General features: G+C 35.5%; 3 protein-coding genes across 3 annotated transcripts; 2 read left to right on the top strand and 1 right to left on the bottom strand.

Moving 5' to 3' along the window:
• The first annotated feature begins 21 nt into the window (after nucleotides 1–21).
• On the top strand, nucleotides 22–4,460 carry LOC108227997 (serine/threonine-protein kinase D6PKL1). The gene is made up of 3 exons (XM_017403444.2): nucleotides 22–224; nucleotides 1,111–3,066; nucleotides 3,404–4,460. Exons 2-3 carry the CDS (start codon nucleotides 1,289–1,291, stop codon nucleotides 4,248–4,250), a joined length of 2,625 nt encoding a protein of 874 aa, XP_017258933.1. The 5' UTR covers nucleotides 22–224; nucleotides 1,111–1,288; the 3' UTR covers nucleotides 4,251–4,460.
• Nucleotides 4,461–6,507: 2,047 nt separating this feature from the next.
• LOC108225194 (protein BUD31 homolog 1) lies at nucleotides 6,508–11,717 on the top strand. The gene is made up of 4 exons (XM_017400017.2): nucleotides 6,508–6,648; nucleotides 10,400–10,503; nucleotides 10,605–10,792; nucleotides 11,313–11,717. The coding sequence occupies exons 2-4, from the start codon at nucleotides 10,410–10,412 to the stop codon at nucleotides 11,466–11,468; spliced, it is 438 nt and encodes a 145-aa protein (XP_017255506.1). The 5' UTR covers nucleotides 6,508–6,648; nucleotides 10,400–10,409; the 3' UTR covers nucleotides 11,469–11,717.
• A 106-nt stretch (nucleotides 11,718–11,823) lies between these two features.
• LOC108225611 (growth-regulating factor 3) lies at nucleotides 11,824–14,142 on the bottom strand. Its single transcript, XM_064080405.1, has 4 exons — nucleotides 13,738–14,142; nucleotides 13,472–13,663; nucleotides 12,968–13,316; nucleotides 11,824–12,376 (listed from the first exon to the last, which is right to left on the bottom strand). Exons 1-4 carry the CDS (start codon nucleotides 13,934–13,936, stop codon nucleotides 11,983–11,985), a joined length of 1,134 nt encoding a protein of 377 aa, XP_063936475.1. The 5' UTR covers nucleotides 13,937–14,142; the 3' UTR covers nucleotides 11,824–11,982.
• Between the last annotated feature and the right edge of the window lie 831 nt (nucleotides 14,143–14,973).

The raw sequence follows: 14,973 nt of genomic DNA, 5'->3' as shown, positions 1-14,973 counted from the left end.
AAACTAGAAATGATAGATAGACACAAGTGCTTGCATCTATAGACTCTGCACCCTCTCTATTCCCAATCACCCAGACATTATTCCCGTTAAAACACCTCCAGAAACCTGTTAGCGTTTCATTATCGCATCTCTCTCTCTCTCTCTCTCTCTCTCTCTCTCTCTCTCTCTCTCTCTCTCCGTTGCCTCTGTGTCTCTTCAGATCTCTCCAGCTCGATTGCTCTAGTGTGAGTATATATTGTTTGAATCTCTCTCTTTTTTATTTTTCTCGCTCGTTTTTGAATCTATCCTTTTATTTTATGTTATATCTTTATATTTCGTTTCTTGATTGATCTGTATGTTTATGAACTTATCTATAAAATTTCTACTTGTTTTTAATCTCTTTTTTTCGCTGTTAATTAGGTGTTTAAATTGACCATGTTTTGTAGAAGAAGATCAGGAAGTAAAGCTCTCTTTTTTATCTATATCTTTTACTTTTACTTTTGGACTTTGTATAAGAATATTGAAAGAGAAATTTGATTTCAATGACATGTTCTTTGATTTGGATGTGACAGTCGCTGCTGGATAGTGATTTATTTGTTGATAGATACTTATTGTTTCTATCATTTGTATCGGCTTGAAGAGTTTGTGTGTGTTAATTGATTTAAGTAGGAATGGAAGGTTGTGATTTCCTAAATGGTAGTATTGTTATTTAGTTGTACAAGTAATGGGGACCGAATAGATTGTACTTAAAGATTAGATCGTTTTCTTATACCTACTGTCATGAATTCAGGATTTCGTTTATTTGAGTTATCTTAGTTTAGATAGGACTTTCAACTCTGAAATCGTAGCTAACACTTCAACAAATACCTTCCTCAGTAGCTTGAAATATAATCGAAGGTATCTTAGATGTAATTAGTAATAATCTTCGTCTAGTTCGTATAATCATTTTTTAGGGACATATCTTCATAGGCCCAAAGTTGCATAACAGTCGGAGTATATGAACGTATAGTCAGGCTTAATAGATTTTAATCAGGCTTAATAGTATTAATTATGTTGATGAAGCTCAAATATATTCACACTTTTGGTTTTCATTATATACTAATTAAGTTTTGGACCTTTTGGTCATTTCAGGTATTAGACGATGCATATTCAACCAAAAGTGAAGCAGCTATGGGAAAGCTACAGAATGTAGACATGAAAGCATGACAATGGGAAACCATTATTAAGGGTTCTGGAAATTAATACTTTCCAAACTTGTAAGTCTGTCCAGTTGTTTGTAAATTAGTTGTTGGACATATCTTTGTAAACAATGGGCTCACTGTATGGTACTGGGGAGATTGTTGAATTAGATGAAGAGCGAAACTTTAGTCAGAATTATCAAGGAATCCATCAACCCAATGCACATGACAAAGCAAAGAAAACTTCTGTGTCAAGACAAGGCCGTATTAGCCCAATAGAAGATGACATTAATAAGCTATTTGAAGGAATTTATATCAAAACATCATCGAAGGGCGAGAGTCCAGACAATAGAGTGGCTTCAGCACTCCCAAGTAAAAAGGATTCAAAACGACCGATGAGAGTGAGTGCTTCTACATCTGGAATTGGATTTTCTGAACAAGTCTCTCTAAAGCAAGCTTTGAGAGGACTATGCATATCTCAGGCCTCAGAAATAGCAGCAATGAAACGGTTGTCAAAGCCACCAGGGTCTCCTGCAATGTCAGAAAGTGGAAACCTGAGTAGCCTGTTTAGGTCTATTTTGGTTGAAACTAGTGAATCAGGTCTTCCCATAGCTGAAGCTAAAAATGTAAGATCTGAAGTATCACTGGTTCCTGAAGTAGGTACATCAGGTACACGGGGGAAGGGGCCTCTATGTCATCAAGAGCCGAAGTCACAGTCATTTAATTACAATTCCCATATGTCTCCTCGATTTGCTGTTCCTTTGACAACAATGACAAAAGTTTCTACACTCGGGAAAAATGAGGTTGTATCTGCATCAATGGAAGTTAGTAGACAGCCTGCAAAGGTAGAGCTTTTACAGAAAGAAGTCAGTAGCTCATTTGCTTCTCTACCTGATCATGTTGGAAATGATAAATTTTCGAAGCATGGTAGGAGTATATCAGCCGCTGCTAAGCTGAAAGAAGATGTTGATGAGAATCTGTATGCATCAACTCATTTAGCTAACGAAGATGCACCAAGATTGAGACGGAAAGCGAAGTTTCAAAGGGTTCGACCTAATTCAATAAGCAGCAATAAGTTGGGAAAGTTTTCAAAAAATGTTCCACGAACATTTAAGCCAGTTATTAGAAATAAGAATTTTGCAAAGAAGAAACCAAAGCAGAGATCAACATTTAATGGACATGATGATGTTAATTGTGAGTTGGATATCAGGACAAACGAATTGGTTTGCCAGAAATGTCAATGTTCACTGGTAGATTCCAAAAAAGAGACCGGGAGGGACTATCCTGTACCTAGCTCTGTAGTTATTAGTACTGAAAGCATTTCTAATGTGAACCATGCTTCAAGCAAAACAAACTTCAATGTTAATGCTTGTGTTGTTATTCCAAAGACGAGTAATAACTCGCGGTTTAGAGAAAAAGGGGAATTCTCACAGAGCTCAAAGAGTAGCATTGGTGAGTTCAGTAGCAGCACTAGTTTAAGTGAAGATAGCTATCTTAGTGGATCCATTTACGGCAACAGACCCCATATGTCAAAGGATTCGAGGTGGCAAGCCATCCAGCATGTTATGAAGCAGTGTGGATTTCTTGGCCTGGGACATTTTAATCTTTTAAAGAAGCTCGGTGGTGGAGATATCGGTACAGTATATCTTGCTGAATTGATTGGGACAAGCTGTCTATTTGCCATTAAGGTAATGGACAATGAGTTTTTGGCGCAAAGGAAGAAGATGCCAAGGGCCCAAACTGAGAGAGAAATATTGAGAATTCTGGACCATCCTTTTCTGCCTACTTTATATGCACAGTTCGTTTCAGATAATTTGTCATGTCTAGTTATGGAATATTGTCCAGGTGGAGATTTGCATGTACTCCGACAGAAGCAGCCCAGCAGATATTTTCCTGAACAAGCATCAAGGTACGAACATGTCATATTGTATCCACAACAGTTCCAGGGTTATGCATAACTAAGGCCTTTAGAAGCAGATAAAATCCCTAAATATTAAAATCATTTTCTTCTGAATAAGTGTGACACATGTTGGTATATGAATGTACAGCTAGGATTCAAACTGCTATGATTTGTTTATGGTATTTATTTAGTTTACTGGTAATGAGACCTTAGGCAGTATTTATGTCATACTATTTAAATACTACAGTATCACATTTTCGTTTGCTGTCAGAGATGGAATAACTTAATCACTTTAGCATGCATGGTTTTTTTGCCTCAAAACTTATTTGTGTTTTTACATATGCAGATTCTATGTAGCTGAAGTTCTTCTTGCCCTTGAATACTTGCATATGCTTGGCATTGTATATCGAGATTTAAAACCAGAGAACATTTTGGTTCGAGAAGATGGGCATATCATGCTTTCCGATTTTGACCTCTCACTTAGATGTGCTGTAAATCCGATGCTCCTGAAATCATCTTCATTGGTTACAGAACCCCCACGGGTATCAGGTCCGTGTGCAGGATCCAAATGCATAGATCCTTTCTGCATGAAGCCCTCTTGTCAAGTATCATGCTTCACCCCTAGGCTTTTACCTGTTTCTGGGAAACTGAGGAAGGCAAAAACTGATCTTGCAACCCGTATGAGATCGTTGCCACTACTTGTGGCCGAACCAACAGAAGCACGATCTAACTCTTTTGTTGGTACACATGAATATCTTGCCCCTGAGATTATCAAAGGTGAGGGTCATGGAAGTGCTGTTGATTGGTGGACGCTGGGTGTATTTCTGTACGAGCTTCTGTATGGAAAGACACCCTTCAAAGGTGCAGGAAATGAAGAAACATTAGCTAATGTAGTACTGCATAGTCTACAATTCCCAGACACCCCGATTGTGAGTTTTCAGGCCAGGGATCTCATCAGAGGGCTGTTGGTGAAGGAACCTGAATATCGTCTGGGCTATACAAGAGGCGCTGCTGAAATAAAGCAGCACCCCTTCTTTGAAGGACTTAACTGGGCACTGATACGATGTGCAGTTCCGCCTGAAGTACCCGAGCCTTACGATGCTATCATTCCAAAATTTGTATCTCGGGGCAAAGGGTCTAACTATCTTGAGTACGGAGCTTCAGGCGAGAACCTGGAGTTTGAGTTGTTTTAAGTTGTATAAAAAAAATCATCATCGTCATTCGACGCGGTGCTCTTCCACTTGTAATACTAGTTAACTAGTGTTGGGCTTATAGTGTAAATTTGGTTCGAAAATTGAGTTGGTCTGGAGTTTAATCCATAACTAGCATAAAAGCCCGTGCTAGGCACGGGCCCATAATTTATAATATTTATTTTAAAATTATATATTTTAATTTTAATTTAATTTTTTGCATAATATATTTGATTTTATAATTTTATAAATATTAATTTTATTTTAAAAATCAACTAATAATGTTAATAATACATGATTCAAATTGTTATATGGACATATTATTATTCAATATGAACTAACACCACATAATTTATATATGAAACGTTTATACTGATATTAATCTGTCCAGTCGATTGTTAAATTAATTTTCGGTCAAATTAATTTGATATAATCATATGATAGAAGATCTTTTTTTTTGACAAAATATGATAGACGATCTTTAATTGAACTTTAACTAAGGAACATGCATAATATATATATAGGATCCTACTCTAATACAAACTAAATACAAACTAATGCGATTAAGTAGAATGGTAAGGGTTTCGGGATCGGGGATGGACCCGAGTTGGTCTAGACGGGGTCTAAGTGGGACCTAGTAGGGTCGGGGTGGGACCTAGTGGGACCATGATGGGGCCAAGTATTGGCTCTTAAGACCGTCTGGAGCCTGTCCCGGGTCTGTGCGGAGCCTTGACAAAAAATATTACATGCTTCTTTAAGAAATTTTTACGATGATTGTTTATCTATTAGATCTGATGTTTCGAAATTATTCTCCTAGTTGATTTTTATATTATTTGCATGACATGTAACTTGACTTTTGGTCTGACTCCGGTCACTTAAATAAACTTGAGCCATATTCTGGACAATGTGGATCTGGCCTTGAAAGGTATATAGAAATATGATCTTTTTAGTTAAAATAAAATAAAGATCAACATAACTAAATTAATTTACACTTAAGAGTTTGAAGTAGTGTCGTAACATGTAATATATAAATATACATATAATTATCATAAATAATTTAAATAAATATTTTGATACATCTCATTCTGATCCTAGTATTTTTCAAGTCTAAGTACTTATTCTCGACATGCTTATTAAGCTGAATAATTTTAATATGCAATTCAAATTCACTAAATTATTTATTGATTAATGGTATATAGATGAGGTCCCTCATTCTCTTTTTTTTGTTCTCTTTTAGATCACACACATACGAGTGAGCATTTATTTTGGTGAACCGAATACCGAAGCATATTAATTTAATTTTTATTCATTTATGATTTTTGTATATTTCAATATAATTAGTATTAGTAATTTCGATTGTATATTAATCTTATTGTTAGTAATTTAGTTCGAAACTACTAATTTTAATAAAATAAAATATTTATTTAAATTTTTTCTTAATTTGCTAGTAATATTCTCTACAAAAGTTTGATTTTTTGTTTTGTTATTCGGTTTTGATTGAAATATTAAATTCAGTCCAGTAAAACCAATTATTTTGGTTATGAGTGATATCAAATTATGTGCACAAAATTTATTAAATATATGAAAATGAATAAATTACAATAATACTTTTATTAATGAGAGCAATCAATATAAGTATTTATTGTGTACATAGTTCATTAATTAGTGAGAATATAATAATTACATTAAGTATTGGTATTTTTGTAATTACATCATAACTAAGGACATAATCGAAATTTCACGGGCATTTTTTTGATATAATTTGCCCTTGGTTCTCCTTTTATATATAAGAGTAGATTCTATTTAAATAGAATTCTAGAATTGTTCATAATGTGTATTATACTAATAATGACATAGTATTATACTGATCCATAACTTAAATAGAATAATGGAATTTAAGTTCTTACAAGAATTTCAGCATATTGTCTTCGGCCTACAATGCATGAAATGCTATAATCTAACCAAAAATGTAAACTATTGTTTAAAGTTTAAACCGATAAAATTTAATCATATAATATATTTATTTTTTGATAAATAAACATTTTTATTGACTTTTTTTAACAAAAATCTCATGTGTATTTATTTATCAAGATTCTATTATATATGATGCCTGTTAGATGTTGGGCCGTGGGCGCATGATGTATTTTTCAAAAAAGTCCATAGAATTCTGGGGTTTTAACTTTACGAATGTATTTATAAAAGGGCCAACTAAGTCTTGGGCGTGTTTATACTTTATACATGCTGAGCCCATTGAAATCCCCTGAACCCGAAAACCCAGTAAGGCCCACTAGTAAATCTCAATAGACTCGCCACTAGTTTTTTCTTTTCAACACTCACGCTAACTCTCTCGCTCTTGAAGCTCTTGATTCGTAGTCTTGCTGCCGCAGTTCTCGATTCCCAGGTAACCTTCTTTCAGCAACTTGTTTAATCTGTTTTATTGTTTCATTGACCTTTAATTCTGTTTTAATTAGCAACTCTTTGATTAATACTGATTGATTGATTAATGATGAAAATCTCCTCACAATATCACCTACAGTATATAAATTACCCACTATCACCTCGCTGGTATTGATAGTGCTTAATCTATCTATAAATAATACTCCCTCCGTCCCGGTCATTTGTATACAAATGGCTGGGACACGGAGACCAAGAAAAAGTGTAAGAAATGAGTAAAGTTAGGTGAAAAGTGAGTAGAGTGGTGGGACTCATTTATATTTAATAATAGATTTGAGATAGTGGAGGAAAGTAGTGGATGTAATAGTGTTTATATTATTATAAAAAGTAGATAGTGGAGGAAAGTAGTTGAGGTAATGTTATTTTATATTATAAAAGTTACTAATTTTGGTATGTATACAATTGATGAGACGTCCCAAAAAGGAAACTGTATACAATTCATTGGGACAGAGGGAGTATAGTGATATCGCAGCAGGATTTTACTATTATTTACCCTCAATTTGCTGCAATTAAGTAAGGTTTCGTAGGCATTTTAGTCCCATCGCTTATGTAATTTATATGTTTATACATTATATGTAGCCAGTATAGTATGATGTTGATGTATATGAGTCGATCTATAATGTTTTTGAAGTTTGTCCAATGATGAGAATTTGTTATGTAGATGTATGATTTGGATTCATGTGCTTAAGTTGGAACAAGGCGACATATGTGTTTATTTTTTTTAATTTAATGTTCTCCTGGCAGTGACAGTTCCAGGTTTCCTATAAAGTTTCTTGGTGGATATCTGCATATTGTTATGCTGATTTTAAGAGTTTGTTTGAATGATGTTTTAAGGTTTTACTCACCTTTATATATATTTTTAAATGGAAAATTTATGCACCAAAGCTTCTAAGTTCAGACATACTCAGTGCACTTGTTTCATGAAACTTTTTATTATATGTATATATGTAAGTTTTACTTCTTATGGATTAGAAGTAGCTTTTTGGCACTGATTAGAAAGAGAAATTACTCATATTTGTTTGTTAAATTATATGTTAATATCTCATGATTTTTCTAGCAAATCACATGCTAGCAAAGGTAATCATCAACTTGGGCTTTGGGGAAGTAAAAAGAATTTAATTTGATGCCCACAAAAAATGTGGCTGGTATGGTATATATGTATTTCCCCCGAAAACCCTTCCCGCCTCAGATTTAATAATATTATCTCATTTTTCAAAAAATAGTTACATTATAATCATATAATGTATTATGTATAGAATAAGTAAATATTTATTGCTCAGATTATAAAAGCAAAGCTTATCCTTTGATTTAGACAACTGCTAATAACTTCCCTTTCCCTCAGTTCCTCATGTCACGGCTTTATATACATGGATAAGTATATTATTATATATCATAAACCATGACAATTTTTTTTTTGAATTATTGAGCAAGTAGGGAGATCAAACAATAACAAAAATATTTGGGGTTTTGCAATACTTAAAAAAATCCATTATGTCTATCCCTGGAATTTTGTTGTGTACTTATAATATATTTTTGTTTTTATTTGAGATCATATTAACCAGTGTCCTGTATATAAGAATATAGAATACATAGTGTTTGTTTGGGGCCTTGGGCAGGTAGATGCCGAACTTAAATGGGCAAGAAGTCCACCTTAGCTAATTATTGATCGTTATGGAAAAGAAGCCCAACAACTTTTTTTGGGCTTTAAAGACAGAAGTTAGGAGTTAGCCTGGCTAGCTTTTTTAAACTTCTTCACTTTCGCTTTTCTTTTGCAATCGTGCTCTCCCTCTCTTTAGTTTTTGAAAGAGCAAATTAACATTAGATGACTAAGAGCAAGTCCAAGAGATGCCTTATATGATGTCTTAAGTTAGAATTTAGGGCATTTGATAAAAAAAAAAATTGATCCAACAATGTTGTAGTGATACCTTATATCACTAGGACAACCTCTTTAAGGGCAAGTCCAACAATGTCCTGCTAGATGCCTTATAAATATAATAAAATATAGTGTCCTAGTGATTTAAGGCATGATTTTTGTGTATTCACTCCAACAATATGCCTTATAAATGTGTCTTATGATTAAAATAGTAATACATTTGAATTAAAGTTGGAGGAAAGAGAAAAGATGAGAGAGAAGAGATGGGTAAAAAGTGAGAGAAATATATTTTCTATTGATAAAAGTGAAATAGGGCATTGCTTAGTGAGAGCAAGTTGAAGAGTGTCCTAGTTCAAGCCCCATATATAATATAAAATATTATGTCCTAGTTATTTAGGATATACTTTAGTCATTTGAACTCCAACAATGTGCCTTATTTTCACAATATGTCTAATATTATATTATTAAAGGCTCACTTTCATCATTAAAGCATAATATAAAAGTAGAGAGAGAAAGAGAGTGTTGATGAAAATTTATAATAAAATATAGAATGAGGCAAGGAGAGATGTGCCCCAAAAATAGGGCTTGAGGAGGTTGTCCTAGTGATATAAGGCATCACTAGGACATTATTGGATCAAGTTTTTTCATCAATTGCCCTAAATTATAACTTAAGACATGAGATAGGGCATCTCTTGGACTTGCTATGATGCCCCAAAGATGAGGCACTTGGTGCATGTCCTAGTGTTTTGAGGCACCACTAGGACATTGTTGGAGCACTTATCTATACAAAATGCCTTAAATTCTAGTTTAGGACACTAGTTTAGGACACTCTTGGACTTGCTCTAAGCCTTATTTTTAAGGCACCTCTTTCTTTGCCCTATCTTATATTTTATAATAAACTATTATACACCCTCTCTTTCTCTCTCTACTTTATATTGTCCTTTAATGATGAAAGTAAACTTTTAATAATAAAATATTATATATATAGTGAGGTTAAAGCGCATTGTTGGAGTTGAAGTTCCTTGAATATGCCTAAACTACTAGGACATAATTATTTATATTCTACTTAAGGCTTGAATTAGGACAATGTTGGACTTTTTTTTTGTGTATATTGATCCTTTCGAAGCATTCATCCAGTAATTCATATCATACGAATCTGTTAAAATATAATTCTACATTAATAGGAACCAGACTTGTTTAAGTGATTTACATCATGCTGAGGCAGATAAAGATGAAAGCAAATAATAATATTCGCAGTCGTATTTATGCTTCCGAGGTTCTTTGGGAAGGGAAGCAAGTCAAGAGGGAAGTGAATTAATTAACTTTCATCCTAAATTTTTCACTCCCAAAGTGGGATAAAAAGGAAACCAAGTGGATAGGAAATTTTTTCAAAAAATTGATATGACAATATACTTTTATTACTTGATGTAAAATTTTAAATAAAAGGATAATATTAATATAACGATCAAGTTTATGCTTTCCTTCCAACTCGGGAGCACATCAGTTAAACTAGTTTCACTCTTTAACTGTCTAAGCTCAGGAGCAAGTGATTGAAACTCTTTATGCTCCATTTCGCTTACACTTACATTCACTATCTTTCTGTCCTTATAATACTCAGGACTCAGGAGCGAGGCGTTAAAATCTGAGTTAAATGTTTAGTAATTCTTATCTTATGAATTTGTTGTGCTTGCTTTGTCATAAAATACAAATCTGCATCAATAGGAAGAAGACTTGCTCGAGTGAATTAAAGATCTGACTTAGACGATGAATGCATATAATCTTTCTTTATTGTATACTTCTTTTTACCTATCATATTGTATTGTAGCTGAAGAAACATGCCGAAGGTGAGAACAAACCGTGTCAAGGTCCCAGAGGGTTTCGAATTGATCGAGCCCACTCTCCTCGAATTACAAGCAAAAATGAGAGAAGGTACTGATTTCTATCCATGCACATGAATCTTGAGTGTATGTTCCTCTCTTCTCTCTGTACTCTTTTGGGGAAATAATGTTGCTATGTGCTCTTTATCTCAGCCGAAAATGATACACATGATGGCAAGCGAAAATGTGAGACTATGTGGCCAATATTTAAGATAGCTCATCAGAAGAGTCGATATGTTTTCGATCTTTATCACCGCAGGAAGGAAATTTCCAAAGAATTGTATGAGTTCTGCTTGGAGCAAGGCTATGCTGACCGCAATCTAATAGCCAAGTGGAAAAAGGTCAGCCTCCGAATCCCACATAAATGATATATATACAAGTGTTCTTAGTTATATGTTGCACTATGCCACCCATTAATAATATTTTTATTGGACAAAACTATTCTAGCACAGGATATATGAGTATTTCAGTGAACATGGAAATGCTATTATTGTTTTATACAAACGTGCATGATGTCGGAAAAAGGTTTTGGTGGGTTAATTAAATATGGTTTGGATTCTTTTTGCAGTAATGGAGGTTGATCAAAGTAGTGAAATTACTTTACTAGCTTATTTTGGAACATTGATTTAACATACTGATGATTGTCAATGTTAATAAACTTTTTATTAGTTATTACAAAATCTGCTAAATTATGTAAATATTTCATTTCACATAGCAAGGAGTCTGTGAGAATCTTATAATATATTATCATTTCATCCTTGTAATTTCTCTCCTTATATCCAAAAATGCAGTATTTGGTTTACACTGATCATTAACATTATCTCTAGTCTTTTCTCATTGTCTGATCTAAATAAATGGCAGCCTGGTTACGAGCGTCTTTGCTGTTTAAGATGCATGCAGCCACGGGATCACAACTTTCAGACTACTTGTGTATGCAGAGTTCCAAAACACCTGAGGGAGGAGAAGGTTATAGAGTGTGTGCATTGCGGTTGTAATGGTTGTGCAAGTGGAGATTGATTATATCATCTTCCATGTGCCCACCAATAGCTTTTTTTACTGCTGTATCAAAACTTTGTACACACTTTGAATAATTTAGCACCCTGTATTTGTGTTCATGTTGATATAGAATGGATGAATCTAGACCCTAATGTTGAAGATGTGTATCCTCCCCGTCCGCATATTGTTAAAAATATGCATCTTCCCTAAACATGCGCATGTTAGACTGCAACAAGTTAGTTCAACTTTTATAGATCATACTATTCAGCATGTTTGAAAATATGACATGTTTAACATTTTTTTTTTAATTTTTGTCCATTACTTGTTAGAACTAACATCCTATATGAGATCTGTAACTAACGAGCATCTGCAGAAATGCGCAAACCATTGAACTTTATACATTGTTATAATTTACGTGTAGTCAAATTACAACAAGGACAACACTGAACTAGAACGGAAGCATACTCAAGACCAGCTGATGATAAATTAGTGCCATACAACAACTTAGATGGAAAGCAAATCAAAAGAGAACTATTCAGGTGCTGATAAAACTGGCTGCTCCGCGCAGCTGGTGGAGAACACTTGTAGGTGAAGATTTGGAGGTTGATGATGATCTCAATGCTTCAGCTAGTGGTCCGCCCATTTGATTCGTTCCCCACGGGGACGTAGTGCTTGCCCATTGTAATTGGGGTTGCTCTCGTTCTTCACTTGCTTGAGGTCCATAATTCACTCCATTAGCACCTGCGGACAACTTCAAAGAAGAATCTGCTAATGGATTTCCAGGAACTGAAATTGAGAGAGAGGTCCCTGGGCTATCGAGGTTTAAGCTGTTATCCGATTCTTGAGCAGACCTTGGCCAATCGTTAAAGAAAGGACGTAGGATCTGACTTGCCGAGAAATCATCCTCAGACAACTTATTTTCAGAGGACCTGCAATCAGGAAATAAATCCATCCCCAAATTAGTTTTTGGAATACTTTGCAAATACATGAAATTTTGTCAAACTAACATTACTCTTTTTTTTTTCCCTTAACATCCGAGCACACCCCATATGTATACTACTCAACAAGAGGGATGGAGTCACTGATAACATGATTTTTCTTGGTGCTTTAGCTGGCTTGAGTTCTCATACTCATGTCTATTCGAAACCAGTACAAATATGCAACAGTAAGTAGTTGAGGGATTACTACAAAAGGGGCCTACCAGTATCAGTCTCTGGCTAGAACTTAAAGGCTACTGAAGTGGGGCAAAGCAAATATGTTAACAATCTCAGGTACATTGATTTTGTGATGTAGAGGGGACCAACTACCACTGGATTCAACTATTGAAAAGCCTACTACTAAAGCAAGCAAATAGGTTACTGGGGACCAAACATTTTAGTTTCTACTAATATATCTCTTTTTCTCCTGTTGGGGAACAAGTTTTGCATTTGATTCTGCTGGCTCTAATAACATGTAACAGAATAAAAAGCAACAACAAAAACAGGGAAAATTCTGAAATAATAAAGAGAAAAGAGAATTACCTATGATTGAGATGAAGCAGATCGAGAGAATGTGAAGGCCTGGAAAGCCCGAAAGTGGTGGGTGTCGGTGCCTGAGCAGGAATGGATGGATTTGTGTTGGAATTAAGGAAGGGTTGAGTAGTGTTGTTGATAGTAGTGATGTGGTTGTTACTTGCAATTGGAGCAGGAGGAGTGGGAATTTCCACAGGCTTTCTTGAACGGTTGCGTCCGCGGTGCATGTGACGGTCGCAGTATTTGTAGCCACCCACAACATCCTTGGAACATCTCCATTTCTTCCCATCAGTCCTCCTGCAACGCCCCGGCTCAGGATCCATGCCCCCTCTTCCCCAATACCCCCCTGATTGCAATACTGCAATTTCCAAGTACAAAAAGGAGTCATGTAACGAGAGAGAGAGAGAGAGAGAGAGAGATGCAATTTTCAAGTACACAAAGGGGGGGGGGGGGGGGGGGGGGGGGGCGAGAGAGAGAGATCATATAAAATAGCACGGTGAAATATAAACTTACAAGCTGAGTGATAAGGGGAGGAATAATAATATGGAGAAGAAGAATGAGAGTTGAGAATGAGGCTCTTTTTAACCAAGTGTAGTAGCTGTGGAGGAACAGGAGCCCCAGCCATGATGTGCCTGAAGATGCATGCCTGCACTTGAAGCTCCTGCCACTGATCCATGCTAAAGTAGCCACTACTTCCCCTCATCCCTAACATTACACATATTACTATCACCACACTAAAAAGAGTGGTAAACATAAATGGAAATGAGCAGAAATCTTACTAGAAGAAGAGGGTACTGAATGGAGGCTGGGTTTTGTTTGCTGAGCAGGTGTAGTAAACAAAGGAAGCTCTGAACAGTTAGAATGGTGCTGCTGGTAGTAACAGTCATTCAGAAGTAGTCTTGTTAAGTCTGACTGCTGCTCTGCCTCATGCTTCTGCTTCTGCTGCTCTGTCCACTGCTTAAGATGCTCCAGCTCCATGATCTAGTGCTGCTAGATTTGGTTTACAATTATATGAGCTTGTTTCTCAGGTCTAGCTAGATTCTTCTGGGCTCAACTCAAACTGAACTGAACAAGAAAAAGCAGAGTAAATGCATTCTTTTCCAGAGTGTGATTTATACTTTTATTTACTGTATGGTGCAGGGAGCAGAGAGGGGGATAGAGGGGTTGTTTGTTCGTTTGTGGATGTAGTAATAGCAGGACTAGGAGTAGCTGTGCATGCCTATCACTTGAAATAAAGACTTGCCTCTGCCTGGCCCCTTGCCTTGCTGTTTTCTCTTTTTTCATTTCGTTTTGTACAAACTTTGGTTCAGTTTCATCTTTGATTAACTAATTCATGTCATCGTGGTCTCGTTTCTTGAATATGACATGCAAAGATGGTACTGTATGATTCGGAAACAGTAAATTAGTGTCATATACTTGCATGTATCTCAGTCAGTCAGTCTAGTAAATGATTTTAAATAACGCCCCTAGCCCTAGACTCCATTCGCCAGCGATATCAATTTATATACAGAGCTACTCAGGTAAAGTACTCTGAAGAATCTCTGATTAATCATCAGAATATCAACATTTAACATTACTTTCGAATTTTTTGGCAAAAAAAAAAACATTACTTTCGAATTTCATGTTCTATTTACATGGACCGGGAGTCTGAGAGTGTTGCGATCTTAGATCCGATTTCCTGACAAGTGACTAATACAATCATATTAGGTATCAAAAAAATTTCGATCATAATTTTTAAATGAACACGAGAGTGCATAAATTATCGGTTCTTTAATCGCTCATTCTTGACGCTCCAAGATAAGAGCAGACAATCCCTGCTAGGCTACTAGGACCGGCGTTCTTTTGGCAAATTGACATCGAGATGCTAAATGGACAGTGTCATAAATAATTTACCACCACTTGTTACCTTGAGCCCTTGACACTGTTTTTGTATAGATGACGATGTGTGCCACATAAATACTCCCTCAGTCCCGTGGGATTGTTAACGTACACTGTTTGCACGCATTTTGAGGCTC

Source organism: Daucus carota, chromosome 6 (genome assembly GCF_001625215.2).
Source record: "Daucus carota subsp. sativus chromosome 6, DH1 v3.0, whole genome shotgun sequence".
Classification (NCBI taxonomy): domain Eukaryota; kingdom Viridiplantae; phylum Streptophyta; class Magnoliopsida; order Apiales; family Apiaceae; genus Daucus; species Daucus carota.
Note: the sequence above shows the minus strand (reverse complement) of the source record. Positions and strands in the feature narration are given on the sequence as shown.